The 26,859-nt window shown below is 45.3% G+C and overlaps 1 protein-coding gene across 4 annotated transcripts in view; it reads left to right on the forward strand.

Moving 5' to 3' along the window:
• Positions 1 to 674: 674 nt before the first annotated feature.
• rbfox2 (RNA binding fox-1 homolog 2) overlaps positions 675 to 26,859 on the forward strand; it is a 34,597-nt gene continuing 8,412 nt past the window's right edge. The window contains exons 1-6 of one of the 4 annotated variants that reach the window (XM_030095213.1): positions 675 to 1,839; positions 9,488 to 9,538; positions 22,453 to 22,659; positions 24,474 to 24,644; positions 25,184 to 25,237; positions 25,370 to 25,462. In XM_030095213.1, coding sequence (XP_029951073.1) covers positions 1,588 to 1,839; positions 9,488 to 9,538; positions 22,453 to 22,659; positions 24,474 to 24,644; positions 25,184 to 25,237; positions 25,370 to 25,462 — 828 coding nt within the window. In that variant the 5' untranslated portion in view covers positions 675 to 1,587. Of the gene's footprint in view, positions 1,840 to 9,487; positions 9,539 to 12,723; positions 12,952 to 22,452; positions 22,660 to 24,473; positions 24,645 to 25,183; positions 25,238 to 25,369; positions 25,463 to 26,859 lie in introns of those variants that run through there. The other 3 variants (XM_030095211.1, XM_030095212.1, XM_030095214.1) reach the window with 3 other exon arrangements.

The following is a 26,859-nucleotide window of genomic DNA, read 5'->3' on the forward strand; positions in this document are numbered from 1 at the left end:
GATTGTGCGTGGAGGCGGAGTGGTGAGTCAACACACTCCTAAGCTTTGCACAGTGAAATTAGGGTTTTCCCGATCACCATTTGCCTGTTTTGTAATTTGCTCCCTCTAAGCAGTCTTTGAAATGAAGCATTTTCCTCTCATGGTACCCTGTGACCACTGGGTGTCATCCAAGCAATAAAAATGCCAGAGGAACATAAGCTTTTCCATGCTGCATGACTCACAGCTGGGCTTGAGTGTGTCTGTGTGAAGACCTTGGCCTGTATGGGTTGTGTAATGAGTAAGGCATGAAATCTTCCAGCGCTGCAGCCCACCCTATTAATATTCAGCCACCTAATGTGACCACCGCTTGACGGAAGAGCCGCGCATTAAAGCGCTTTCATTTTGGAGAATTACGCACAAGTAGATAATGTAAAGAGCACAAAAGGAGCTGCGGGTAGGGGGGGTGGTCTGTAAGAGCACGGCTGTCCCCCTGAGCCACAAGACACCCCCCCCCCCCTCCACCCCCCGAGCGCGCGCGCGCACGCACGCATGGATTCGCACACACCTCCCCTCGGTGAAATGTATGGAAGCACTGCGGCACGCTGCGTGTATCTGCAGGCTGCATGGCTGCCCGGCGCCGCGTTCAAAGGCAGAGCGGAAGATAGGAGGAGGGGAATGACTACACCAAGAGAGGAGGAGGAGGAGGAGGGAGGACAATTTCCTTTCTGTAACACACACGCTACATGAACACACCGGGAAAACGGAGCGAGCACAGAAAATAATAAGCCAAAGAGAGAGAGAGAGGGAAAAGGAGGGGGGGCGAAGGAAACACCGCAGCCTCTGAGTCCGTCCGTGCGTCCGTCCTTTGGTTGTTTTTTTTTTTTTTTTTTTTTTTTTTTTTGAGGGGGGGGAATTTGTTTTTTTTTTTTTTTTTTTTTTTGGCGTTACGCGCAGACTTGCGGACTAACATGGGAAGAGAGCTCCTGAGGAGGATTGACTTTCAGTGAACCTCTGCTCTGTGGCTAACAGGGAGGGAAAAGGCGACAGGGAAGACATGTTGAGGGGTTTTTTCGTCTTGAGGTTGCGGTAGGCTGTTCATGTTGTGCTCTTAAAGAAACACGGCTCTGGAAGAGGGGTTAAAAAAAAAAGAGGGCAAATGGAAACTGGGCGGTAGACTGAGCTCTGGAGCCATTGTGTTGATCGGTGTTTGTTTAATTGGTTTGTTATGATCTGAAATAACGTAGGCCTCTGAGGCAGCCCCGCAGTAAATAAATACACGGTCAGCAGACAGAGGGGCTTCATAGCTGGAAATTAGCCCGATAAACCTGCCTTGTGTCGAAAGGGACGCTTAGAATTACGCGGCGTGAGTGTTAAAAACAAGGGCAATTTGGCGATTTTGGTGTGGTTTTTATTTGAATCCAGAAAGCCGAAACATTTCCAGATACATCAACTCTTCAGGGGCTCAAACAAAAGGCCCAGTATTAATAAAATACACAGGGAACGCCGCTTGGCTTCGAAAGGCTGATTTTAATCCTCCGTCCGGTTTTTACGCACAGAGGTGCTCAGTATTACTTCAGCTGAAGGAAGGGAACAAACCAAGATTTTTAAATGTTAATGTCGACCGACGTTGCATCCATCATGCTGCCCGTGTCCCGCGGTCTCATCGACCGGGACAGAGAGCTGGACTCCATGGCCGGGGTGCATCCTAACCCGGGCGGCGCTCCCGCGGCGGTGCGGGGCATGAAGCGCGGAGACCCGGAGCCCGACGCGCAGACGGCGGCCGCTCTGGTGGACTCGGCCGGCGCCGAGTGCAAGCGTCCCCGCATCGACGGCACCGGAGGGATCGGCGAGGTTGGCCAGGTGAGGAGTTGGGTAGGGGGGGGTTATCTTTTATTTTTGTCCAAATACAGTAAAGCATGCACGACTCGGCGCTGATCTACTGGCGCATGCCGATCCTCCGAATTTGTCTCCCAAGTTTCTGTTGTGGTTATATTCGCAATCTGCTCACTTGGCCGCGTGATAGTTCCAGCTATCGCTGCAGCAGCAGGCCCACCATATACTACTCTGCTCAGTCCTTAACCAGCTGTGCAGGAAATACCACCACATTTCAGATGTGCATGGCTGCAATTCAGTAGTAGAGGGAACTGGATTTGTAACAATGGGATTCGTGGCGTTCACCCAACGGTTTCCTCCAATTTTGCCACTGAAATAGCTACTTTTAGGGGGAATTGCAGTAATCTAGTTCATTGTGTTCACTGGGCTGCTACACTGCAGTGCATACAACAAAATCTTCTAAAAACAGCTTGTAGTGTATGAAAATACTGAATCCACAACAGTGCTGACAGAGGATGGAGGATGTAAACAAACCTGACCTTTCATCATGCAAAAAAAAAAAAGGGTTAAAAACAAAACATTGCCATGTGGCAAAGACATTTGTTTCACAATGGGAGTGGATGTCAGTGTTTCATCCTGGAGGGGGGGCAGGGCAGATTGAGGGGTTTTGGTGGTAAATAAGGACTCCTGGTTTTATTGGGGAACAATCAGTACAAACCTAATAAATGTAATTACCTTGATCCCCAGACCTCTTGGTTTTCTCAACATAACCACTGCTTGGTTTAAAATAACCTGTGCACTCTATTAACCTTTTTTTCTCTCAGTGTTAGCGAATCAATTTGCTGTTTTTACCGCCAATGACCCAAAAATGGTCAAATATTGTTGCTAATAGAGAATCGCAGGAGTGCAGGAGGATGCTCAGGATATCATTAGCGTGGATTATGTAGGGTGAAGTGCCCCAATGGAAGACGGAAAGCTATTTCTCAGTCACTGAAAGCACCAGTAATGGAGGTGAAGTGGCCTGTTTGCTGCTGTTTGGAAAACTAAATGGCCGGCTTTACGTCGTCATGCTGCCCGCTGAGTGCTGACAGACAGGCTGGGAAATGTAATGCACTTACAAACAGATGCAAGTGGAAGAGTGTGTGTTTGTGTGTGTGTGTGTGTGTATGTGTGTGTGTGTGTGTGTGTGTGTGCGGGGGGGGGGGGGGGGGGGGGGGGGGGGGGAAGGGGGAGATGCACAGATCAATAGCTTCAGCTTCTAAAATGTATTGAACGTGAACTGGCTGGACAGTCCGGAAATGAGAGTGGGAGATTTGCCCCCCCACCCCCCCTCTCAGTTCACGCAGAACAGATTTGCCCTATCAGTGGCAGTAAAGAGGCTTTGTTTCCAGCTAATGGGATCACATCTCATACTGGAGGGGGCATTATAACCACACTGATCTCTGAGATCCTTATTTAAGGCAAAGGATTTGCAGGATGCTCATCTACACATTTGTACACTTGATATCAAAAATAAATAGTTCCTGTGGAGCTCCTCTGATGAGAGCACTAAAAATGACCAAATTTTTACATAAAAACACAAATTTTCTTATTTTAGTGTTATACTTTTAATATTAGCTGTTTAGAAACACTCCACTAAATACGACGTTGGGTTTTCAAAATATACTAATTGCTGACTGTTTTTGTAGACTAAAGTAGTTTAGGTAATTGAAAAACAGCATGTGCACATATTAAAAAAAATGGGTTGCTGTCACAGCCCTAAATTTATTTTTTATACTCTGAAAAGCAACGAAGGGTGTCAATTAGAGGCTGACCTTTAAAAATATTCTGAGCAGACCTTTTCCCCCCCACTGTGGTCTATGCCTCACCACCAACTCTTTCCCTCCATCTCAGTGTGTGTGTCTGTGTGTGTGTGTGTGTGTGTGTTTGAACCGCTGTGACGTATTTTTATTCCTCTAACCCGGTGACACCATTAATATTCTGGAAACAAATTGGGTTGAGTGACGTTGAGTTTTCCTGCTTCTGAGAGCTCCAGCTCTTCACTTTCCAAGAAACATCTATAAAACTGCAGAAAAGTGCGTCTGCGAAGCTAATCTTCAGAGGATGGAAAATCTGACAGCGAGCAGCACCCTGGCTCCCATAGAGCCCGATGTCTCCCTTCCTGAATCCCTTCCACCCTTGATTTTTTTTTTTTTTTTTTTGGGGGGGGTAAGGGGGGCTTTTTGTTGACATCATGGCAAGTGTTGAACTTTGACCTGCTTCAGAAGCAACATACTGGGATGTGGTTTCAGTAGAGAGAGGTCCATTCTGCACAACTGCAGCTTCATAGTGGGATCCTTCCAATGTGTTTATCGACGCTGCTGTTTTTCCCAGCAGAGTGCGATGCCATCACTGTGCAGAGGAGCCGGGGGGCAAGGGGGGGTGAGGAGGAGGGGGGGGGGGGGGGGGGGGGGCTCTGTCGAGGCAAATCTGCAAAGTTTTTCACAGAGCAGCAGAGCATTTATAAATCACTGCAGTGTGCGCCGGATGACTGAATGCTCAGCTAATGCGAGCAAATAAAGCTCGTGGAAGGAAAACGCCGGGTGCATCCAGCAGTAGAGTTCAAATGTTCACTGCTGCTCTCAGACGTTAACCCCCTGATCTGCACGGACACTGGCTTCGTCCCATGGCGGAGGTGGACAGAGGACTGAAGACTGGCAGTCAATCAAAACTACTGTACATTTTCAATTCTGTAAAGGAGTCTCAAAAAATGTTGCCTGCTAAAATAAAGGTCATCAAAAAATGTGAATTAAAATATTACTTAAATTGAACAGAATTGTTAAAACAATCAAGCTGAAGCACTGTTCTCTAAAACCAATCAAATCAGTGCATCATCAGTGGTAGATATTTGATTCAGCTAATTTTGGAAAAAAAAAACCAAACTATTATATGGATCCAAATTATGATGGGAAACAAATGTGGATATAAAATTGTGGGCAGGGACTTCCTGCCATCTTCGATGTAATTTTATTCAAATCATGCTGTCCAGGCTCTGAGGTGACTCTGGGTGAAGACGAGCTCCACCCAGGACTAGTCAACAGTCCTTCACAGGACTGGAGACGACACAAGACGGTGACGCACGTTCACACCTACGGGTAATTTAGAGTCACTAATTATCCTCAAACGCATGTTTTTGGACTGTGGGAGGAAACCAGAGTACCTGATAAAAACTGACATGATTAAAAAAAAAAAGAACCCTTCCTCCACACAGGAGCCCAGCAGGATTGGAAGAGGCTCTGTTGGTGCTGTGGGTGGAGTGTGTTGACCCTCACAGCTCCATGTGACCCTCAGAAGTAACGTATGATTTAAAAAGTAGTGATCAAATAAGTATGTTTATGTATTAAATGCATTTTTTTGAATATTGTGCTCACTGACTAGTTCCCAATCAATGTTGTCGGCTTTCCAGTGCAGCAGCGGGAAAGTCCTGCACCGTTCAGGGCAGCCAGTGGCGGGTGGGGTGGAGGAGGGGAGAGGGGGGGCGTTCACAACAACACCCTGCAATTTTCAGCCTGACTCAAATTTTGGGAAATGTTGAGATGAGGTTGTCGGCTTCGATATCCGTCTGACCGGCTGCTGAGCAGCCCGTGTGTTGTTGTCGCGCGGCGCAGGAACCCGGACTCTCTCTAACCTAATAAGGTCCTGCCTGGGGTGACAGCGCCGAGGACAAATGACTTGACTAGGACATTAATGTAGGTGGATCACCCCTCTGTGCTTTCATCTCATCCCCGCTACTGGAATGGTATGAAAAACGTCAGGAAGAAAAATGTACTCTCACGGCCGATTGAGAATATTTGTTTAGTTTTCAGGCCCCTGCTTTCCTGTGATAAATTGCCAGCGGTCCGTTGACTGATTCGTCTTTGAGAGACTCCAGCACATTTTAGGACCTTGCTCCAGGGAAGGTTTCAAGTGTTTAAACTGTAGTTTTTCTCATATATCAGCCGCTCTTTAAGTGGTCTGTTTCTCCTAAAGTAATTCTGCGGATAGTAGTTTATTGATTTATGCCTATTTAGAAGTAAAGGAATTCATTTTAATATTTGTGAATAAGCAGTTTCACGTTGAAGAAAATCAAACTCTTAATTTCTTTCACTTGAGTACAGGAATATTTTCCCAGCCAGAAAGACTTCAGAAACATTTAAAAGGAATAAGAATCGGAGTAAAACATTAAATCCAGTAAAAAGTTTTCAAAGTTTTTAGGGCCAACAGTAAAATATTTGCCGTAAGTATATTTATATATTAAATTATATTTCACCCAACTCACATGATTCTTTCATTTATCCTTTTTTTTTTCTTTTTTAAAGCCACCAATATCAAGTGAACAAGACTCTTGGTCTCAATTGTGCAAATTAAAATATATTATTTGTAAATATATCACATGAATATTAACATTTTCCTGTTGTCACTGCTTGATTTGAATATAATTTAATTCATCTTTCCTCAATTGTTTTTTTTTTAATATTCAGCTAACATGCTGGTAATTATGATGCAGCTGCATGGACTTCTACAACTGTGCCAAATTAAGCAATTTACTTTTTAATTGTTCTTTTTATATGATTATTAATTCTACAGTCTGCACAGCTAAAGCTGGAGCATGTGCTATGCCATGTAATTTTTCAACTAAATATATCAGTATCCATATCCTATAGGTGCTGAATAATATGTCGAAAACAATAATTATAATTTGAATTATTGCAAAGGTTAATTATTTCTGCAGGTATAAGTCAAGTAGTTTAATGTTAATTAACGGTTTCATTATTTTTACAAGCAGAAATGCTATAAAGACACTGTTCCTACTTTAAGACAAACCTTTGGCCAAATCAAGATCGTAGTTTGATTAATCCAAACAGACAGCCCTACCAATGAAAATATAGGAACTGAACAGTGTCCTGTCGTTTTGCCAGCACACCTTAATTGTACGTCATTTTGTCTTCCTCTTACAATCGCATCTAACAGATTCTTGCTAAAATGTCCAGCGGTGTCCAACATTGCCATCAGAGTCACTCTTCCCCATTTCCATGCTCCTCCATTGTTCCCAGCAGTCCACTCTGCGTTTGGAGCTTCGCTGGAGTGATGCTGAAATGAAGCAATGATGTTGAAACATTATTACGGCCAATTATGCCGTGCGGTAAATAATTACAAGCAAACACTAATTCTCGCTTATCAGATCTGGAATAAATTGGGGGATAAAAAAAAAAAAAAACAGTTTTAATTTCAGATGCGCGCGGGTGCAGCTGACATCAGTTTCATTATGTAGGATGTGATTTGGCAGCTGGCGCCGCTATATGATTATCTTTATGCAGGAGCTGTCGAGCCCGCTTCCAAAATCCACTGATTCCAGTCAGCATCTTCGTGAAAAAGTGCGCGTGTCGCTTCACTGCGGAAAGTCGGAGGGATGTGAGGCATGCGGAGGGGAAAATAAACTTCAGATCCCCCCGGCTGACGGTTCGTAGGCTTAGCACCTAAGTGCTCTGTGATAGAAATGGATTCACATCCTCTTGAGTGCATGGAGTGCCCTGCTTTGCAGTTTGGTAGGATGATTCTCTAAGCACTGAAATGTGGTTCCTATTTTTCCCTCTCCTCGGAAGCGCAGGAGTCCCACGGCACGATAGGAATAGACACAAGTCTTAAGACCAAATTAGGCATCGCACATACACAAAACAATCGCTCACGTGCACACCTGGCACCACCTGTGGTTTTTGGAGAGGAGTAGCGAGGTTTGTGTGTCGGACAGATTACTGTTGCTGTGTAAAGTCGACGACGCGACGTGGAAACTCGGAGCCTTATCTTCCCTTTCTTCTTATATTCAGTTAATAAAGCTCTGCTACTGTTCCCTCCCCTCCTCCTGAGCTTATCTGCCCCCCTCCTCCCCTCCACTCCTCCTCCCCTCCCTGCCATCTGTTGACTCCAGGTCATTTTCTTACTTTCTCCTAGTCACTCACCAGGGTCTTTCCCTGCAGTTCCCCTCTGTTGTCTTCGCCGCCCCTCCCTCAGAATCATTACCATCGCTGCCCCCAAGTCAGGAATCAGCCGCGCTTGTCACAGATAAACAGTGAAGAGAAAAAGATAAGGGAGGGCTTTGATTAACCGCACTCCGTACAGAACCTTTTTGCAAGTGACTGTGGTGCTGAAAGTGAGACCAAGACTCTCGTCTTAAGCTGCCTCCGTGGCCCCCTCGGCCCCCGCCCCCTTCTCTTCCCGCCCAGTTCCTTAAGGAAATTAAGCACATGACTCCGCTCATGTATGAGTCATTGTCTTTGCTCCCTCCATCTCTTTTTTTTATTTTTCTTATTGCTGTCCATTTCCTCTCCCTCTCTCTCTCTCTCTCGCTCCTTCCTTTTCTTTCTCTCTCTCTCTCTCTCTCTCTCTCTCTCTCTCCAGATGTTTCCAGATGTCTGTATTTTATCAACCTCGCCCCTTCACTTTGACGCAGTGCACCGCGCCATGCGTCTCCTCTCGTTTGGTCTCGCCTTGCCTCTCCATACCTCCAGTGCGTTGCATCTGGAGTTCGTCCTCGCCGTACAATACGGTTTATACTTTATTCATGTTATTCAAGCCTCTAAGAGGTGATTCATTATTTAGAGCTTCTACCTCCCAAAGCCAGTTCTCTAAGTACATTCTTGGCTCTGAGATAGACTCACAAACTGCGTTTTTCAATCCCGGAGACACTTCCTGCTCCCTCCCGCTCGGCCGAGCCTCTCACATTTGAAGCGTTGTGCTTAGTTTTAGTGAAATGGCCCCCGCGGGGTCCAGAGTTGGATGGCTACAGTATTAATCAGGCGAACTCAAGCTGCGAAGCGCACAGAGCAAAGTATTCCCCCCGGGGACGGAGCAGACGAGGGACATTGGTTCCAGATGAAAGGGAGATCAGAGGGGAAGGACGGAGAGACGAGGGAGGAGCCCAGTTGTTTTCTAATCTAGTGATATGAAGTCAGAGACGGGCGAAGATGCCCCCCCACCCCACCCCAGAATGTGTTGTAATTGCAGTGAAAAGCTCTTTTTTAATGGAATACATTAGCATAAAAGCCAGAACACAGTGTTATGAGTTTGAATAAAGTGAGTTACAAACTATTTTAGGGCCCAGAAACGTGATTTCTGTTTAATATCTGGCTCCGTACAGAAGGAGCCCCCCCCACCCCCACGCCCGCATCTTGTTTTACTGTAATTACTCACCAGATGTTTGATGTATCCGTTTCTGCTCCGCGCAGCCAGAACATTGAGAGGAATGTGTCGGAGATTGCATCAGGGCTCATGATCGCATTTCACACCAATGGGCTTCATGCTCGCTGACACTCCTGACCTATTTATGATTTAAGAGCCGTGGTGACACTCGTTCTTCCTACCCTGTCTTTCATCTCCTCCTCGCATGATCTCACCCGCCCCCGTTATCACGTCTTTACAAGCGGACAAAAGATCTGCCGGGTGGAAAACTCTGGAGGAGAGAGGGGGAGCGTGGAGATAGCAGCAGTGTGTCGCCGATGGAGTTAATTTGATTAGGAATCACAAACCCTCACACCACCGGAAAGTCAAATTCAGAGACAATTTGGAAATAATGCGTTTCTGTGTAATAAACCCAACACCGAGTGACTTGTATTTTTCCTTTACAAACCGTGAACAAAAGTCTCCTCTTTTTTTCTTTCAGAACAACGATCCTTTGACTCTCGGTTATCATGGATACCCGTCTCATAGCCAGGTAAGTGCGATCACACACACACAAAAAAAAAAAAAAAAAAAAATCCATGTTGTGTAATGTGTCCTCAATCCATCCTTCCAAAATGTCTTTTTTATCTGGATACGGCGTTCATGAAGCATTATTGTTGCTCAGTGAAGCTCTCTAAACCACAAGGTGGGGGTGTAGATTATAATTTATCAGTCGTGTAGAAGAAGACATGCCTCTGCAACCTTCACTCTTCCATTCTTACCCTCCGCCCACTTTCCTTTTTATGCTCAATAATCAGAAGCATTATTAATCATCTCTCGGCTTGTAAATATAACTTTCTTTTTTCTTTGATCACCTTTTAAACATGATGATGCTCTAGTTTTCTCTGCCCACAAGCAAACACACAATTAAAACGAATCCTCCACGTTTTGTATGTGTGGTCGTGTTTTTCTGTCTTTGTGAGGCCTGAAAACTGGGACAACGCTACACTTGTGGGGTCCAGTCACCGGTTCAAATGAGCAGGTACACACAAATAAAAAGAAAATAAAAATTGGTAAATATTACTACACGCATAAAAATGAAAGCGCTCAGGAATGTTCCAGTTTTGTTTAATTATAAGCTGAAATGACTGAAGCTAGTTTCAGTTTATTTAATTAATTTATCCTTTAAATCAAATTATGGGAATAAACATTTCCAGTGTGTGTGTACGTGTGTGTGTGTGTGTGTGTGTGAGTGTGCACGGCTGCAGTCTGTTTGCTGGGCTTTGTTATTAGCCTGCTGACTGTGTTATTAGGCTGTTCAGTTTATGTGGTTAATCCTTAGATCAGCCTCCGTTGGTCCACTCATCCTCTCATTGCTCTGCCCGTAATCTCTTCATCCCTCGCTCCCCGTGACGCCTAACAACCTCTGGCCGCATATCTGCACTTTATCTGTCTCACTTCTTCTCTTTTGAGGCTTTAATTTGCTTCAGTGTGAGAGCGGAGCTTGTTTTTCCTTTCACCGTCTAGTGGATATTGCGGAAGCCTGGAAGTCAATTAGGCGGCTTCGATTTCACTGCGAGATGAGACTTCGAATGGTTTCCCTCCAAATGAGCAGAACTCCAGAAGTTTTTGGCTTGTGTGAACAAACTCTTGTTGAGATATAGAATAAAGTCATTCAAGGACTGCTTGAGGGGTTGGGAAGTATGAACTGGCCTCTGACCAGGAGAAAATAAGACTTGAGAGGAAGAAAACAATGCCGGGCAGCGGAGGCTTCCTCAGCGCTGAGGTGCTAAACTGTCAACAGCAGAGTGAGAATGATGTGATCAAAGGCTCCAGGAAGGAAGAGCCTGGAGAGTAGCTGAAGCCCCGTGTGAAGCCAGAGACGAGCCCTCTGCAGATGGAATGTGAAATTTAGCTGGCTTTATCTGACTGCGGATGTAATTCCACAGGAGTTTTTTTTTTTTTTTTTTTTTTTTTTTTTTTTGGCTTTTTATAAAGAGGTAAATCATCAGGTGAAATTGCTTTATTCCAGCGTGACAGGACGAAGACGCGGAGCCGCCAGAGTCGTGCAGTATTTGTCGTCTGCTTAGAGGGAGGCAGTAGTCGGGATGACAGGTGTTTTCTGGCCTCGTAGGCGCTGCAACAGGGATGGATTTTAAGTCTTTTTTTGTTGTTGGAGCTTATTAAAAGGCTGTCACTGCCTAAATGTTTCGCCTGGGTATTTGTTCTTTGAAGCTATGAAAAAGGGTTTTTTTTTTAGTGTGTCTCAACTCTGCTTGACTACAGTCCTCTTTTTAGGGGTTTTCATTATAACAACCCCCAAAATAACCAGATGACAAACTGCTCACTGTCAGGTTAATCCTTGTATCATTTCATTATTAAAATGTGTAAAATAGCCATTTTCTTTGCCGTCTCATTTTAAGTATCTGGACTGAAACGTCGACTAGAAAAACTACATTGCGCTCGATTGTGTCACAACAGTTTTGAGCCACATTGCCTAATTCAGAGCTGACCGTGGGCGTTGGCAAACAAAATCCAGAAAAGCACCTTGTAGCAAAAGTCAGAGCCATGTAGTACAACGCTGGCAGAAATCCAGGACTTTCTGCTTCAACGTATTATTCCATGTACACTTTATTTTGTTTTTGTTGCATTCGTGCATGGAGAGGGGGAAAAAATTAAACAATTAGAAATATCTTAAGGAAATATGTATAAGCATATGGCACGTTTTGGCATCGCCACTGAACCCATTTTTCACTCCAGTTTCAAATTTCAATCAAAGATTGGAACAAGACAGTAATTTCCTCCCAATAAATTAAAATTTTGCTCCATTTTTTGGGATTTGAAAGCAGATGACTGCACGAGTACACTGTCATTACAGTGCCTGATGAAATGAATGTGAAATGATGGTCATTTGTTTGACTGCTCTGATAGAGTTCCCGCTCAAGGCGCGTTCGGTGCCCCCGGTGGCGTCTTTTCAATCTTTGTTATTATGAAACTATTGATTAGTGCAGCTCTAATGATCCTAACGCTAACGTGATGATATTCAGACTCCAGCGAGGCTCGCAGTGCTTTGAAAATGTGACCAGGTTTGACCCGGCATGATTGCAGTCGTGACTTTGGAAGAGAAAAAGAAAAATACTTCCAGCGTTAAGCCGACATGTAAAAAAAAAAAAAAAAATCATCTATCCGCTTGCGCAAAAAAAGGTGCACGTCTGAAAGGGGAGAGGGAAAGAAAAGGAAAGTCTTGCTCTTCTTCCTTTCCTCTCCCAGTGGTGCCAGCAGCCCCAGTTAACTCACCTACATGGAGAAGAGAATAGCGAGAAAGAGAGAGGGAGGGACACACAGAGCGAGAGAGAGAGAGAGCGAGAGAGAGAGAGACTGCGACATGAGAGGGAAGCAGAGGGGAGGGGAAAGTTTGCAGGTGTGACAGAGGCAGAGGAGTAGGAGGAGGGAGGCGTCAGGCTATCTGGGTGAGAGAGGAGGAGAGGAGGAGGACTGGAGAAGAGACAGAAGAGATGAGCAGGCAAGGGCACAGCAGCAAAACAGAAGGCTGGGGGTAGAGGGAAAGTAAGGAGCGAGTGGGAGAGGGAAAGAAAAGAGTGAGTGGGAGACGGAGCGAGAGAGAGAGAGGGAGTGGGGAAAGAAAAGAAAGCAAGTAAGCAACTGAGGGAGAGTGACAGGGACAGAGGCCAGCAGAGGAGGAGGAGGCGGAGGAGGAGGTGGAGGTGGGGAGGGGATTGGCAGGGCAGACAGAGCGAGCGGGGGCAGAGAGAGGGAGATTTTGAATCTGTGAGACAGACAAGAGAGACTGAGCTGGTGAGGTGACACAGGCTCGGAGAGGGAGAGAGAGCGAGGCAGCGTGAGAAGAGGAGCGGAGAGAGAGAGAGCGAGGAGAGAGGAGCCACGACAATCGGCGTTGTTGCGCGGAATACGATGATGGGACTGTACTATCCTAACGTGTTGTCGGTGAGTGTTTATCTCGGTATCTTTTCATATCCTTCGGTCTGTACGCGTCCGCTGCCCGTCTCCGCTGAGGCTCGGGCTCCACTGTACACGAGACGGCATCGCGGCGAGCGCCACTGTCACCGAGCATTAAATGTTAATCAACTACTAACAGATGAGGACTCTACTTGACCCGTTTACTCGAGCGGTCCAGTCAGGACATTTCAGACTCTTGTTAGGACTCGTCAGCCCGTGGCTGTGAGGGATATAAACACTGAAACTCGTGTAGCAGGCGTAGATGACAGCGAGATACTGGGTACAGATTGCATCGCTACAATTATGATTTGCCATGGTGAGATGCATGAACGGCGCCGTGTTATTGTACGCCGTTGTTGTGGCATCTGTTCTCCTGCCTAGAGCTAGAAGTGCATGCAGCCTGAACATCAAGAGCTGCCACTGCCAGAAACTGCGCTCTGCCATGTATTATGTATGCTCAGAAGAATCTATGTGAACATAGAGTACAACGTGTTAGTCTGTGCAGCAGTTTAGAGCGCCGCTTCTGCCTCAACTCTTCAGACGTTTCTGAAGCGAGAGGAGTAGAAACGCAGAGAGGCAATAGTGAGGGAGAGGTAAGTACATAAAAAAAAAACCCCAACAACTCTTCTTTATTGTCCCTGCAGCTGTCTCCGTTCATCGCTCAAGCCCGTGAGCGAAAAAGACAGGTGTCCACTGAACAGTTGTCTCTGTCCTTTTTTTTTTTTTTATTACTCGCTCTTTCTTTCTCTTCCTCCCTTCTCCCTTCTGCATCTCTTTTATTCCGCTAACAACACCTCCTCACTGTAATTTCTGTGTCACACATTTCACAAACACACAGAAGCTCAAGCACACAGTGGGCTGCAAAGTTGGTGTATGAAGTGTCATGTTCATATCATTACATTTCAATTGGTGTGAGTCAGGATGAGTGTGCGTGTGTGCTTCATTCCCATCTTTGCTTGTGTGTGTGTGCGCGTGTGTGTGTGTGTGTGTGTTTCTCTTTCAGCTGTACCTTGGATTCCTGCTCTCTTTACTGTTTGACCTCTTTTCTCCCTCCTCTTGCTCTCCCTGGGGCCCTGGCAGCTGTTATCTCAATGTTTTCCTTTAAGAGCCCCTGGAAGAGAGGGGGGATGGGTTGGAAAAGGGAGAGAATGGGAGCATGAGAAAAGGAAATTGATTTTTAAGGTGACGGGACACCCTTGGCCACTTACCGTGGAAGTCGGTGGGTTAGCAGACTCATAGTGTGCAGGAGAGGGGGGACCAGGTGGAGAGCGACGCAGAAATGTGACAATATTGTAGGTCAACTGGAGAGAGACAGTTTGCTCAGTGATGCAATTTCAGACAGCAAAGCTGACTTTGCATTTATGTGTGTGTATTTGTTGCGTTATGACTGGGGGTGATTCGTTCTCTTCGGCTGTGTTACTTATCTTAATTGTTGCTGCCTGCTCTGTGAGGAGAGTCATAGCAGCACATCGGGCGCAAAAAGAGTCAAATATTTTCTCAAGCCCCACCTAAAGTGTGCGCCCTGAGGCGAGGGAGAGACGCCTACCTGCTGCTAAAGCTATGCAACTCCTGCCACGCTTGCATAAACGGTGAACGGGGTCGTGAGGATTCAACCTCCTGCCACCGCCGCCGCCACCCCTCACCCCGGCCGCCTCCACCTCCCAAATCTTGTTATTGATTCTGTGCAGGGTTAACAATGATGGTCGTTAAATGATCCCAATGAGCTGTGTTGCCGTGGCAACTTGCATGACTCACTCATTTTGTGCAGATTGTTAGATGGTTCGAGGGAAATGTTGATAGGAGAGCTATGTGAGCTTAACACCTTTTGGACTATACTTCCATAAAAAAAAAAAGGGAAGAAAAAAATTGTTATGCAATTGCTCAAATCTTGAGCTGCCGTAACGGTTATGGCACCTTGGCAGCTATTTGCCTTTCTAATTGCTTCAAAAGCACTTGCTGTGAGGCATCTGCGTGACTTTGAGGGAAAAAAAAAAAAAAAAAAGAAGGAAAGAAAAAACATTGCCTTTGAAATAGATGGGGGTTGCCCTCGCTGACTCTATGGATCGTGCGGTTGACAGTGACAACACCTCCTACAGCTGGCTTGCGTACGTTTTCAAACCGCACTGGTCAGCCCGGGCGAGTGTCGTATTATCACCGAACCCTCTGTTAACACCAAAACAGGACAAACTCGTTCCATGGTCATACCTAAATCTATTGAAAGTGGCGTGTCGTGTGTTGAGTAAATACTTGTCTGTTTGTAAGTTTGTGTGTTCACCTGGGCATGTGTTTGTCTGGGCTGCCGTGTGGACTCTAATGAGGAATAATGCAGACAAATAGTGTCATCGTCTTTTTGTTCTGGAGTGTTTGTCTTTCATAAAAGGGCTGCCGTGGTACCAAATGGACCGGCGATGCAGCTGGTGAGGAGATGACAGGGGGAAGTCGAGACATGCATGCGTGCGTGTTCATGCGCACATGTATGAGGAAGGGGGAGTCTCCCGGTCGTGGCGTGTGAGGAGGGGGAGACCCTACAAGGAGAAGGATGGGGGGTGGACTGGGATGGGTTTGTTTGACAAGCAGACATGTTACCCTATAAGGAGATGGAGAAGCGTGTGGAGGGAGGAGCCCGGACGCCGCTGATCCTGTTGCTATGAGGCAAATGAGCACGATTGACAGGTGTGGGGGCGGGACGTATGCAAGGGTCCCGTCTGGATTTTATGAAGCGTAAAAAAGTGAAGCGCACAGCAGAGAGAGTGGGAGGAAAGGGAGAACAGCAGCAAGAGGAGCAGAGAGGACGAGCAAGAGAAGGAGGACGAGTGATGGAGGAGGAGGAGGAGGAGGTGGAGGAGGGGTTGACGTGGGATGGAATAATTTAACAAGAGGGTGTCTCCTGGCTCATTGGTATGCCGCAGACACGTCGTAAACGCTTCTCCAGCTGTTTGCAGCTTGGCTTACAACAGCACGGACTCAGGAGCCAAGATCTGAACTGAACGCTGAACTTCCCCATTTAATACGATCACCGAGCCAAAATGTGAGCTGCTGCGAACAGCATGAATCACGTTTTCCACAGTCAAGTTTGCTGAATTGGGCTATAGACTAATGGCTGGAGGCCAGAGAAAGTAAGATCCTGAGATGTCATTATTCATGTGAAATGACCCAGTGATGCCCTAGTTAGCTCTTAACCATGTTTCCTCTCCTCTCTCCTCTTCCTCCTCCTTCCTCTCCTCCTCCTCCTGTAGCGTAGTGAGACTGCTGCAGACACGCACATTTTATAACATGCCTCCTCAGACACACTTGCTGCTGCTAACTGACCCGAAAGTAAGCCAGCTACAGCTACCGCTCTGAGTCACTGGCTTTGCCTGGCCAACGCATACACTTACACAACCCTTAACATCCTCACACTAAGGGAGCGTATGCGCAAACGCTCGTGCAGACATGCACAAGACATGTACACAAACAAACGTGCACTTGGCCCCAGTGTTGACACAAATGCACAACATGTAGTTTGCTTGTCCACGGGGCGGAACGTCCCTTCGGATGGATCAAGAATGCCCTCCTCTTTGTCTTTTTTGTTCCTCCTCTTATCCTCCTATCTGTGCGCATTTATTCAGTGGATGCTTTTAGCCCGATGCGAATCACAAAAGGCCACTCGCAGTCAGAAAAAGGACCTGCGGTCTGTCGGGCGGAGGGGAGGGGGAGGTGGGGGCAGAACCGTACTGTTTTTATAGATACCAGGTTGTTGACATGGTGTATCAGGTAGAAAGAGGACTGCTCGGATGCGGCTAAAATGGATCTCCTCTGAAAAGGCCAATCGTCAAACACAAACACAAGGTTGTTTTTGGCTTGAGTTCCCACTTCTATTTTGGTCTGGCAGAAGGAGCAGCAACAGCCGGGGTTGTCCATTCTCCCGCTAGGCTGTAGTCTGTTTGTGTGCACAAGCAGCAACAATAAAGTGACTCGGATGACTGACAGAGTCGGGATATGACCGGAGGTTCATGCCGCCGAGGTGACACGCCATGTTTGCGACCAATATCGGAACCTTGCGTCCGAGATATCAAAGCTCAAGAGCGCCGCATGAAAATCCAAGTCACTATCGTTCCGTCTGAGTTGCATCACAACTTGTCAAGTCCAAGACTGACTCATCTGTAGTCGAGTGAGATGTGTCATGAGTCATCAATGTTGGGACTCGACTACGACAACACTGGAGCCGTGATGAGCGTCTTACTGCGCAGTAGGAGGGTAGTTTTCCCAACAAATCGGATCAAAGGTAACATTTTGTTGCACTTGTTTCAGCCAGCAACTTTGTTCCTCTCGCTGCATGAGAAGGTTCCCTTGACCGTGATTTCTCATCTTGTTTAATTTGTTTGGTTTTTTTCTTTCCTTAGTTGAGACTATTAATAAATTGATGGCACATCCGGTTAAGTCTTGACCTTGAGTGCAGGGGACCTGGGTTTATTCCCAGTTGCATGGCAGGAAAGACACATGGTGTAAATGCTAGCCAAGTCGGTGGTGCAAGTTGTTGAGATTTGGCTCATCTCCATTTACAGCAACAGACAATATTGGTGTTTGTGCCTTAAAAACCAGGGGCTAGTAATGTCTTCACGACATTTGGATTTCTTTTTTTAATAACATTTTTTTTCTTTTTTCTTTTTTTCCCCTCCCTTTTTTTTATTAACAGAACCCAAAGATCTAAACCTAATTTCAGAATGGGCTTCTCCTTAATAACATGTTTGAACTGATACATGAAGGTGTGAAAGTTTCTATTTCAGTTATATAGTGTATTAATGCCCGAGAACATCTTGGTGTAAGTAAATCATAATTCTGACTTCACCATATGAAGTCATACGTAGCCTGAGCTGAAGCTTGGCTTGATGTCTCTGACATCTACCTAAAGGTGCTGTAAATTAGATTTATCCTCATGTAGCAGTGGGATTGCAGATGTAAACACAATACGGATCCCATTATTTCTCTAGAAAAGAGAACTTTTGATAGCTGAGAATTTCCTGAAAAATGAGGCAGGCCTTCTGTGGAGAAAAGTATTTAGTTTTATAATTCTGGGCTACTGCAGAAACTCAATAGTGAGCTCTTTAGGAGAAAATCTGTTCCTGGTTTAAATGTGAAAGTAGACAGATGGATTTCAGTATGGAAAAGACCCACAGATTATTTCCATCCACACAGAAAAATGACATTTCTCTCTTATTTCCATATCATTAGTCTTCTGAACCCGTTTCAGAAAAAGGGAGTCTCCTCATTGTTCCAAAACGTTGGCAATCTGCCTTTCTCGCTTTTCCCATTTCACCACTTCACCCAAGCAGTGCGATCGACTTTCCCTTTCTAGGAGAACAGAGAAGCAGGTCTGGTTTCTCAGTTTGTTTGCCATCCAGGTTAGCTCCTACCTGGCGACCCAGAATGACTTGCTCCACCCACCTATCATTTTCCTCTCGACAAACGCGTTTAATCCAGGATAGGGTGATGCAAGGTGAGGTCATCCACTGTGTCACTCAGCATATTGTGTCTGTTTTTTTTTTTTTCCTCCTGCAGCTAAAAGCATGATATAAACTGACTAATTTCCCCATTTCTGCTCTTCCCCTCTCTGTCTCTGAATCGAGCAAATGTAATAAATTCAGAATGTCTCATCAGAGGATTGCAGCTCATGCTCACATTATTACCATCGGTGATGTAACAGAAGGGGTATTTTGTACAACGAAGAGAGAATTCCTCACATACGCACAATTTTCTGGTCCATTTTAAAGCTGTTGTTCATTAATTAGAGCATAAAATTATCTTAGGTATTAACAGAAAATAAAAGGAGGAATCTGAAATCAGTTTTTCTCGGCACATTAAGCTCAAGAATGGCTAAAATATTGCTTGCTTAAATGATTAAAAAAAAAAAATCAGACCATCAAAGCAATAACGGATTTAACACAAAACAATAGGAGTTGGTGCAAAAAAAAAAAAAAAAAATTAAAAATCATCATGCGTTGCCAAGGTGGTGGTGGAGCTGCTACACAAAACTAAGGCGGGCATTCAAGATGTGAGCGATGTTATCACTTAGCAAAATCTTAATTTGGATGCTTGCGGAATGGATTGGAAGAGGTTCATACAGCTGCGGGGTTTAGATGAGCGGACACAGCTGCTCTCTGAAAATGTGAATGAAGTTATACTTGGATTCTGTGGTCAGTAATCTGGCGGCTGCTTTGCGCCCGTGCCAGACACCGTAGATGGAGAACACGGTGTCTGTTCTGGTCGAGGTGGAGGCCCTCCACCTGAAATCCGGCGCCGCTCGGGGGTTTTGCGGATGGAAACGGGATGCGTGCAGTGAAAAAGTGTGGCGTCGCCGCTTCAGTACAAGGTGTACAATGCCGAGATTAATGATAAACATGTATTTACTGCCTGCTATCTGTCAGAGAGAGAGGACGAGATAACAGGATTTCTGGTTGTGCCGCTGAAATCACAAAAGGCAGACCGCCGGCGCAGTCATTAACAGCTGAGTTCAAAGCATTTCTCGTAAAGCACCTGGTGGCGTTTCTTCACCTCACAAGAGCAGGAAACACAGGAAGAACTACCTGATGGACAAAGAAAAGGTGGTAATGAGTTAAAAAAAAAAAAACCAGTACTGAAGGAATAAGAAAAATAAAAGTACTTCCATCGTCCCGCACGCTAAAATAACGAGCAAAGAAGGTATGTTTCTTCGAAGTTGCCTGACCAGATTCTGCAGAATTTGAAAATATGAAGAAATGATTCACAAAAATGATCATTTTCATTCATTTCTACCGTAAAAGCCATGTGTACAGTGCAAGCTGCAGTGACTTACTTTGTTTGTCAAAAACATTTCAGTTAAAACTTCCACAGACAACTTTTCAAAGATTTTGAAGTCTTTATAGAAGTGCAAATAGAAGATGGCTTCATTTTTTTTTTTTTTTTTTGATATGATGGATTAATAGATTTTTGATTTGCACAGGGCAGACAAGGGGTGGCATCTTCTTCCTCCTTTTATTATTTAATAACAAAAAGCAGTTCAGCAGTTTTGACAGCTAAATTCACTCTTCAAACATCCTGTAATTAAAGTGAGTGCTGGTCTTAAAGGCAGCAAATTATTACACCTGACAAGAAAGATTTAATTGACGATAAATACCTACGTGTGAAGAGACGTTAACTTCTGTGTGACAGTATTTTTCATTTGTGTTAAATTGCAAGGATACACAGGTAACGGGAGGAATTCCTGATCTTGTAAATATTTACTCTCTCCATCCATCCGTCTGTAGATCTTTGACACCGTTTCAGCCGACTGTGGAGCCACACACAAGTTATCACTGTAAGACGGCGAACATTTTGTGTTTTGCGGAACCCGCTTCGGTTTTTGCCTCATTTCGTTTTGTAACAAAGTTTCCAGTCGGCTGTTTTTCCGGCTCTCATGTCTCGTATCAATGTGATCCGTGTCGACTGTGCTCGTACCTCGGTCTGTGTCGGAGTCGAGGGGTCGGACTACCGTGTCACAGGTGTGACGCTGGGAAAGGTCAAAAGCTGTGAGACAGATGGTACACACACACACACGCGCACACACACACACACACATACACACACACACGTATATACACTTACATACACACCCTCCCACACACTTTTAACACTCCCAAAGGGACAGTGATCTATTGTGCAACTCAGATGGGCATCGCTGCAGCCTGTCACTCTCTCTCACACACGCACGCACGCACACACACACACACACACACACACACACACACACACACACACACACACACACACGCGGTCGTACTTAAAGTGAATCGAGCCAAGCAGATGTCTCGTGAGTTTGGTGGACAGCCTTTTCAGAAGAGATATAATTTTGGCGATAGGAAGAAAAAGACACCAAATATTAGCTTTACTAATGGATTAGAATTATTACCGTCTTCTTTCTAGTGCCTCCACTATTGATAATAGTAATAATAACAATAGTGAAAAACGATAATGGTGATTATGATTAGACGTAGGAGTAGAACAAAAAGAACAAAGAGAGGACAAAAAAAGAACAAGAATAATAGGCTGAACAAAAGGCTCAACACAGTGGCTGCAAGATCATATTTATAGAGATCTTTATGTGTTTTCTTTCAACCGTTTTGAGACACAAATTTCTATTTCGGGTGTGTTTGATGCATTTTCTTGACCGTTTGAATGAGTTTTCTAGTCCTTGGTATTTAATATACCTCACTGTTGTGGCGCTCTGGCTGTGTCTTCTGCCTTGAAGGTTTTTGCTGGAATAATTCCAGGATTTAATTGTTCCACCTCTGACAAAGGCTGAGATTTTATGTTTTTATTAGCCAGGCTGCTGCCATGATTAATGGCGTGCAGACAGTGACAGTCAGTTGGGGGTTTGCCAAATAGTTTTTTAGTAGATTGAAAAATCTCAAGTGAATTTTAGATGCTTAACTCTCAAAAATCTTGACAATCGTCTTCCGGAAAGAGTCATTCCTACTGACTTTATTCACTTAAACGTCCCTTAGTGACAGCAGAAACTGGCAATTAGAGCAGGAGATTGAGAATGAAGTGAGAACTAATAGTAGCTAACACTAACACTATGTGAGATGAGTTGATAAAAAAATATGTGCACAGAAACAGGATCACATGTGCTTCATCCTCCGGTGGAAGGTCGCTCCATTAGTAATTAAAAAACAAAATATCCTCTTATGTCGTCATTGTCTCTAGATAATTGATCACCCTGCTCTGTCATTTGACTTTTAAATAGACGGGAACGACGGTGATGACTTGACATGCTTCTTCTATCAGTCATCACCTCCTATCGCTCATCCTTCCCCTTTTCTCCCGCGTCTCCCTTCACTCTCTGTGACCATTTAGGGTATCCAAATGCCCCTCTGCCAGCAGCGGAGAATGTGTGTGTGTGTGTGTGAGAATGTGTGTGTTGTGAGGTGTTTGTGCCTCTCCAGCTTGTGATTGTGAACCTCTTATTATTCTCCTACGGGTTTCAGCATTAGCAGTAACTTTAACAAGTGTCTTCTGGGGGTAATAATGTGTACGGAACACTTGGGCAGGATTCTCTGCTAACAGTTGGTCTTTGTGTGTGAGCGTTTGAGTGCGTGGGTGTGAGCGTGTCAAAGGTGGTTTGTGTTGCAGAGGCGTGTGTATGCGTGCGTGCGTGCGTGTGTGTGTGCAGGCATTAGGCACTCATCACTGTACAACACACCGAGCATGGAGGCATCCGACCCTCAATAATAGATGTGACTGCAGTGAATATTTAATGGGGGGGGGGGTGTCGATACATGTGCGCTTTTGCACACACACACATATACACACATATACGAGGAAATGGAAACACAATATCCACGCAGGTCTGACTTTTACAGCGGAGCTCCTGGGAAAGTGGTCTCTGTGTGGTCGGGTGATGCTCTCAGTAAAAGATACTGTGGATTTTCGCCAGTCGGCCACTTTAGTTCCCACTTCCTCCTCACTCTGCTCCCTCCCCCCCCCCCCCGACAGGGCTCTCAGGATAGTGCTGGCGGTCAGGAGGGACTCGTGCCCCCACCTTTCTCCGCGTTCCCGCCTCCCCCTCCGCCGCCGCCCCAGAATGGCCTGGCCCTGGATTACGGGGGCAGCCTGTACGCGGCGGGCGCCGTCCAGGGCCCCGTGGAAGCCGGTGGAGCGGCGAACAGCGCGGCCAACGCCGCAAACAGCCTCAGTGCCCAAGTGAGTGCCAGCATCTTCCTCTGTGAGCAGCCCACACCAGGTCTGCTCCTCCTGAGAGCACAAAGAGCCACTGTCTGTGCACAGATATGGTAAACAGATGTTAAAAAAAAAAAAAAAAGCCATAAATGATCACTACCTTTCTGATTTTATTTTTCCTGGTTATGAAATCTGTAAACCTCCAGTGTTTTCCTGCTTTACCCGGAGTTTAGATTTATGGTTGCCGTCCTCGAGCTCGTCGGCAGCCAAAATATTAATCCAGCTCTGTATAACCAGAACAGGTTTGTTTTCACTTCATAAACGGAAACAGATATGAGGATAGTATTGATAAATATTGATGAGTGTGCCGAGCTATTTGTGAAATAAGAAAATGATTCAGTGAAATGTCTTTATTCAGAAAGCACAACAACCGACAGCTTGAGCTAAAAGAGAAAAAGGTTTGAAAACAATGGAAACACTGCCATTGTAGGCAGCAATGCTTCATTCAGACGTCGTTTTTAAATTTATCGCTGTATTTTATTCATGAATATTTTTTCGTTTAGGCTGCAGAAAATTATAAAACACCCCCATAAAAGCCACATTATTTTTCTGTGTTTTTCTTTTGGTGTTTGACAACGTAAAAAAAAAAAAAAAAAAAAACCTGTTATGGCAAACAATAACAATATAAAGCTGAAATAAAGACTTTCCCTTGATAATGCCACACTTTATCAGCTGAAGTACAGTGATACCAGTAGTGTTAAATATACAGATTGGACTGTTTGTCTAATCATGTTTATTCATTGAATAAAACACCCGACAGATTTCTGCGTCACAGCAAGAGAATGAGAATCCAGTCCTGACCAGCACGGCCTTTTGCACCCACAGCTACTGATTTACAGCGACTGATCAATCAGTCTTCATTTGTATCGCACCTTTCTGACCATAAAATGAATCTCAATTTGCTTCACCAAAAATTCAAATGGAAAATATTTGCATACACTCCTGCACATATGAATTTGCATGAGTGCACATGCGTGCAGCCATACAGAACACACACACGAGTATGCACAGTAACGAAGGTAAATGGCGAAGAGCAGATGTAATACTGAGCTACAGGGATGTTGCCATGGTGTGCCAGTTAACTGATCTGTTCACTGACAGACTCTGAAGCAGCTTTGTTCTCCAGTCCTTCACAGGGAAAACACAGACGCTCGCATTCACGTCTGCAGGCCATTTTGATCTGCTAATTAACCTTTAATGCATGTTTTTGGAACCGTGACATCGATCCAGAGAAAATCCACAAAGAGAGAACGCAAACTCCAGCAACCCCAGTTCAGACTGGAGGCTAGAGTGTCAACCACCACCCATCGCGCAGCCTTTACGTTTGATATTGGGTGTTTTAATGAGTATCTTTTTGCTGTTGCTACAACATGAGTGCACAGACTGCAACTTCTTCTAGCAGTAACGTTGAAAGAAATTGCCAAAGGGCCGTTATGGAAGATTTCATTCCTAATGCCATCAGACCGTCAGCTCTCACTTAGACATAGAATGCTGTGATGCTCATTTTTTTTCCTGTTTCTCTGTCAGAATTGAATTTGTGCAAATTTGTCAGCCAAATATGTTCCGAACCTTGAAGAAGAAATGTCTACATGAAGAAGTGTGCATATTTATCACTTTTCTCTGACATTGCCTTTGTGAACTAATTAATGAATTGAGGAATCATTAGCTGCAGCCAGACTGTGACAGATCAGTTCGTGTGACAGTTGAAGATCAATCATAACCCTCGTGGTGTCTGTATGTTTCCTCTCTCCTGTGCTTTAAACCCACTTCTGCCCCAGCAGTCAGACGGATCCTCCCAGATTGACGGTCAGTCTGGGATCGGCTCGGGGGGAGGGGGAGGCGGCGGGAGTGCCGGGGATGACTCAGACGCCAAGGGGACCCCCAAACGCCTCCACGTGTCGAACATCCCCTTTCGCTTTCGAGACCCTGACCTACGGCAGATGTTCGGGGTATGCGCACTTGGTTTTATTCCTCCCATTCATACGGTGAATCACAGCAGAAAGTAGTATCTGTTTTTTAAAATAAATGCCTGCAGTTTGTGAAAATAGCTCAAACGCCACATCAGCGCAACCCTATCCTCAGATGTCCCTTTCATCACCGGTAGATATTTCTAATGATTCTCGAGGGGATGATTTAAATGAAAATATAGTTCTGTGTCATCTGTTTCTGCTGAAAGGAATCTGCACTGTTGAAAATCCAAAGTGGCTGAATTTCAGAAGGTTATTCGAGGTGAGGTGTTCTGATCTGGCGTCGTGCCTGCCTGTTTTGTAAGAGGAATGCCTCCAAAATGCGGCACAGAGAAAAGAGCAGAGGCAAGGGAGATATGGTAGAAGCCCAGGCTCCACCAGCGGCTGGCGCTGTGCCAGCCCGTCATGGCCGAGGAGCGCTGACACCCTGTGGAGAGATGCAGTATGTGACTTTTACTGCTTCAGCCTCTTCATTTTCCTCTCCTCTTTCCTGTTTTTTTTTTTTTTTTCTTCTCCCTCAGCAATTTGGCAAAATCCTGGATGTGGAGATCATTTTCAACGAGAGGGGTTCCAAGGTACGGCGGTGAATAATAAACCTGTCAAACGGCTCAAATTTTAGTCACAGAAATGAGCTCAGCAGAAGTCTTAGCTGGCATTTACGATCCTTCCTCCCTCCCCGCCTCTGTGCCCCCCTCCTCTGTTTGCAGGGCTTCGGTTTTGTAACGTTCGAGTCGAGTGCCGACGCAGAGCGGGCCAGAGAGAAGCTGCACGGCACGCTGGTGGAGGGCCGTAAAATTGAGGTAACTCAACCTCCCTTCGCCCCCCCTCCCCTTCTTTTTTTTTTTTTTTTTATTTTTTTTTTTCTCGAAACGGTGACCATTTTCTCCTCTGTTTCCCCTTCATGTCCAACAATAAGTTTATTCCGGCCCTTTCAGCCCCAGACCAGGTCTCCGGATGGCTGCTCTGTGTTGAACTCTAACCCTCTCTGGCTTCACTATAGCATGGTGCAGTGACGCTGCACGCACAGACGTCTCTCTTGACGGCACCCCCCCCCCCCCCCGTCGATGTTCATGCTGATGTTGCCGTTCTTGTGGATGTCGTGGGCTGTTCATTGCACCTTGATCTTTAAAAGCCGTGTGGTTTGCAAAGCATGCTGGGTGGCGTGGCGACACAAACTGGCATGGCTGGTGAGACTGTCACTTCGACACTGATGCTGATGGTATCCGCTTCTGTCAAAGCATGTAGGATCTTTTTTTTTTTTTTTTTTTTTTTCTGTTTTCCTGCACCTTTTCCATCACCATTATCACTTCTTCCATGATCATGATGAGTGGCATTTTATTTTATTTCTTAATTTTGGTTTATGGTTGTGTTTATGACCAGAAGGGCAGTTCAGAGCCTCCAGTTATTTTCCTCAGGAGGGAAAAAGTGCTTGCTGGTGTCTCTAAGAGGCTACTGTATGTTGCATGGATGGGGCATATGGTCAGACTGTTGTGGGGGAGCTTTTCCCACTCTTTTACTCAACATTACACGGCTGCTTCTGGGTCGCAGTTTGTTTTTTTTATGTGTGTGTGCGCGTGCGTGTGTGTGTTTGTTGTGTCTCAAGACTGATGCATGATGGGAGCATTTTCAGGGAGGCAAGCTTTGGGAATGAGACTGCTGTGAGAAGTGTGGTGTCATTTCTGATGCTTCAAAACAATGTTTGATTTCTGACTTGCAAGATGGATGGTATTGATAAGAGATGTAGATCGTCTACACGTGCACACACTTGCATCCACCACAAAAAAAAAAAAGAAAATAAGAGAAAAAAAAACCCCACCAGATCTCATGGAAGTGCATTTTGTTATGACGTCCATGTTTTTCTGTTGATTTGTCAGCATGAGCTCGGATTTCAGTTGCAAATGGCCTTGGAGATCAAAAACACCATGCTTTCGCCATTTGCTCTGGCTCCTGATTTTCAGTCACGCTTTTATTTATCTTGTGATTTATTTATCTTCTTCTACTTGCTACTCCAGCTATTCTGCATGGTCTTGACTGTCCTGCACTCTTCTGTCTCTGTCTCTGTGTGTGGGTGTGCTGAATTAAAAAAAAAAAAAAGATGGAGGGCGAAGAAAGACTGAACAAGTGACGAGTATGCAATAGATAGCTGTCATTCCCTCTTTTCTCTTTGATTGATTTCTTTACGTTTTGGTTCTCCTCC

The sequence above is a fragment of the Salarias fasciatus genome, chromosome 6 (assembly GCF_902148845.1).
Source record: "Salarias fasciatus chromosome 6, fSalaFa1.1, whole genome shotgun sequence".
NCBI classification, from domain to species: Eukaryota; Metazoa; Chordata; class Actinopteri; order Blenniiformes; family Blenniidae; genus Salarias; species Salarias fasciatus.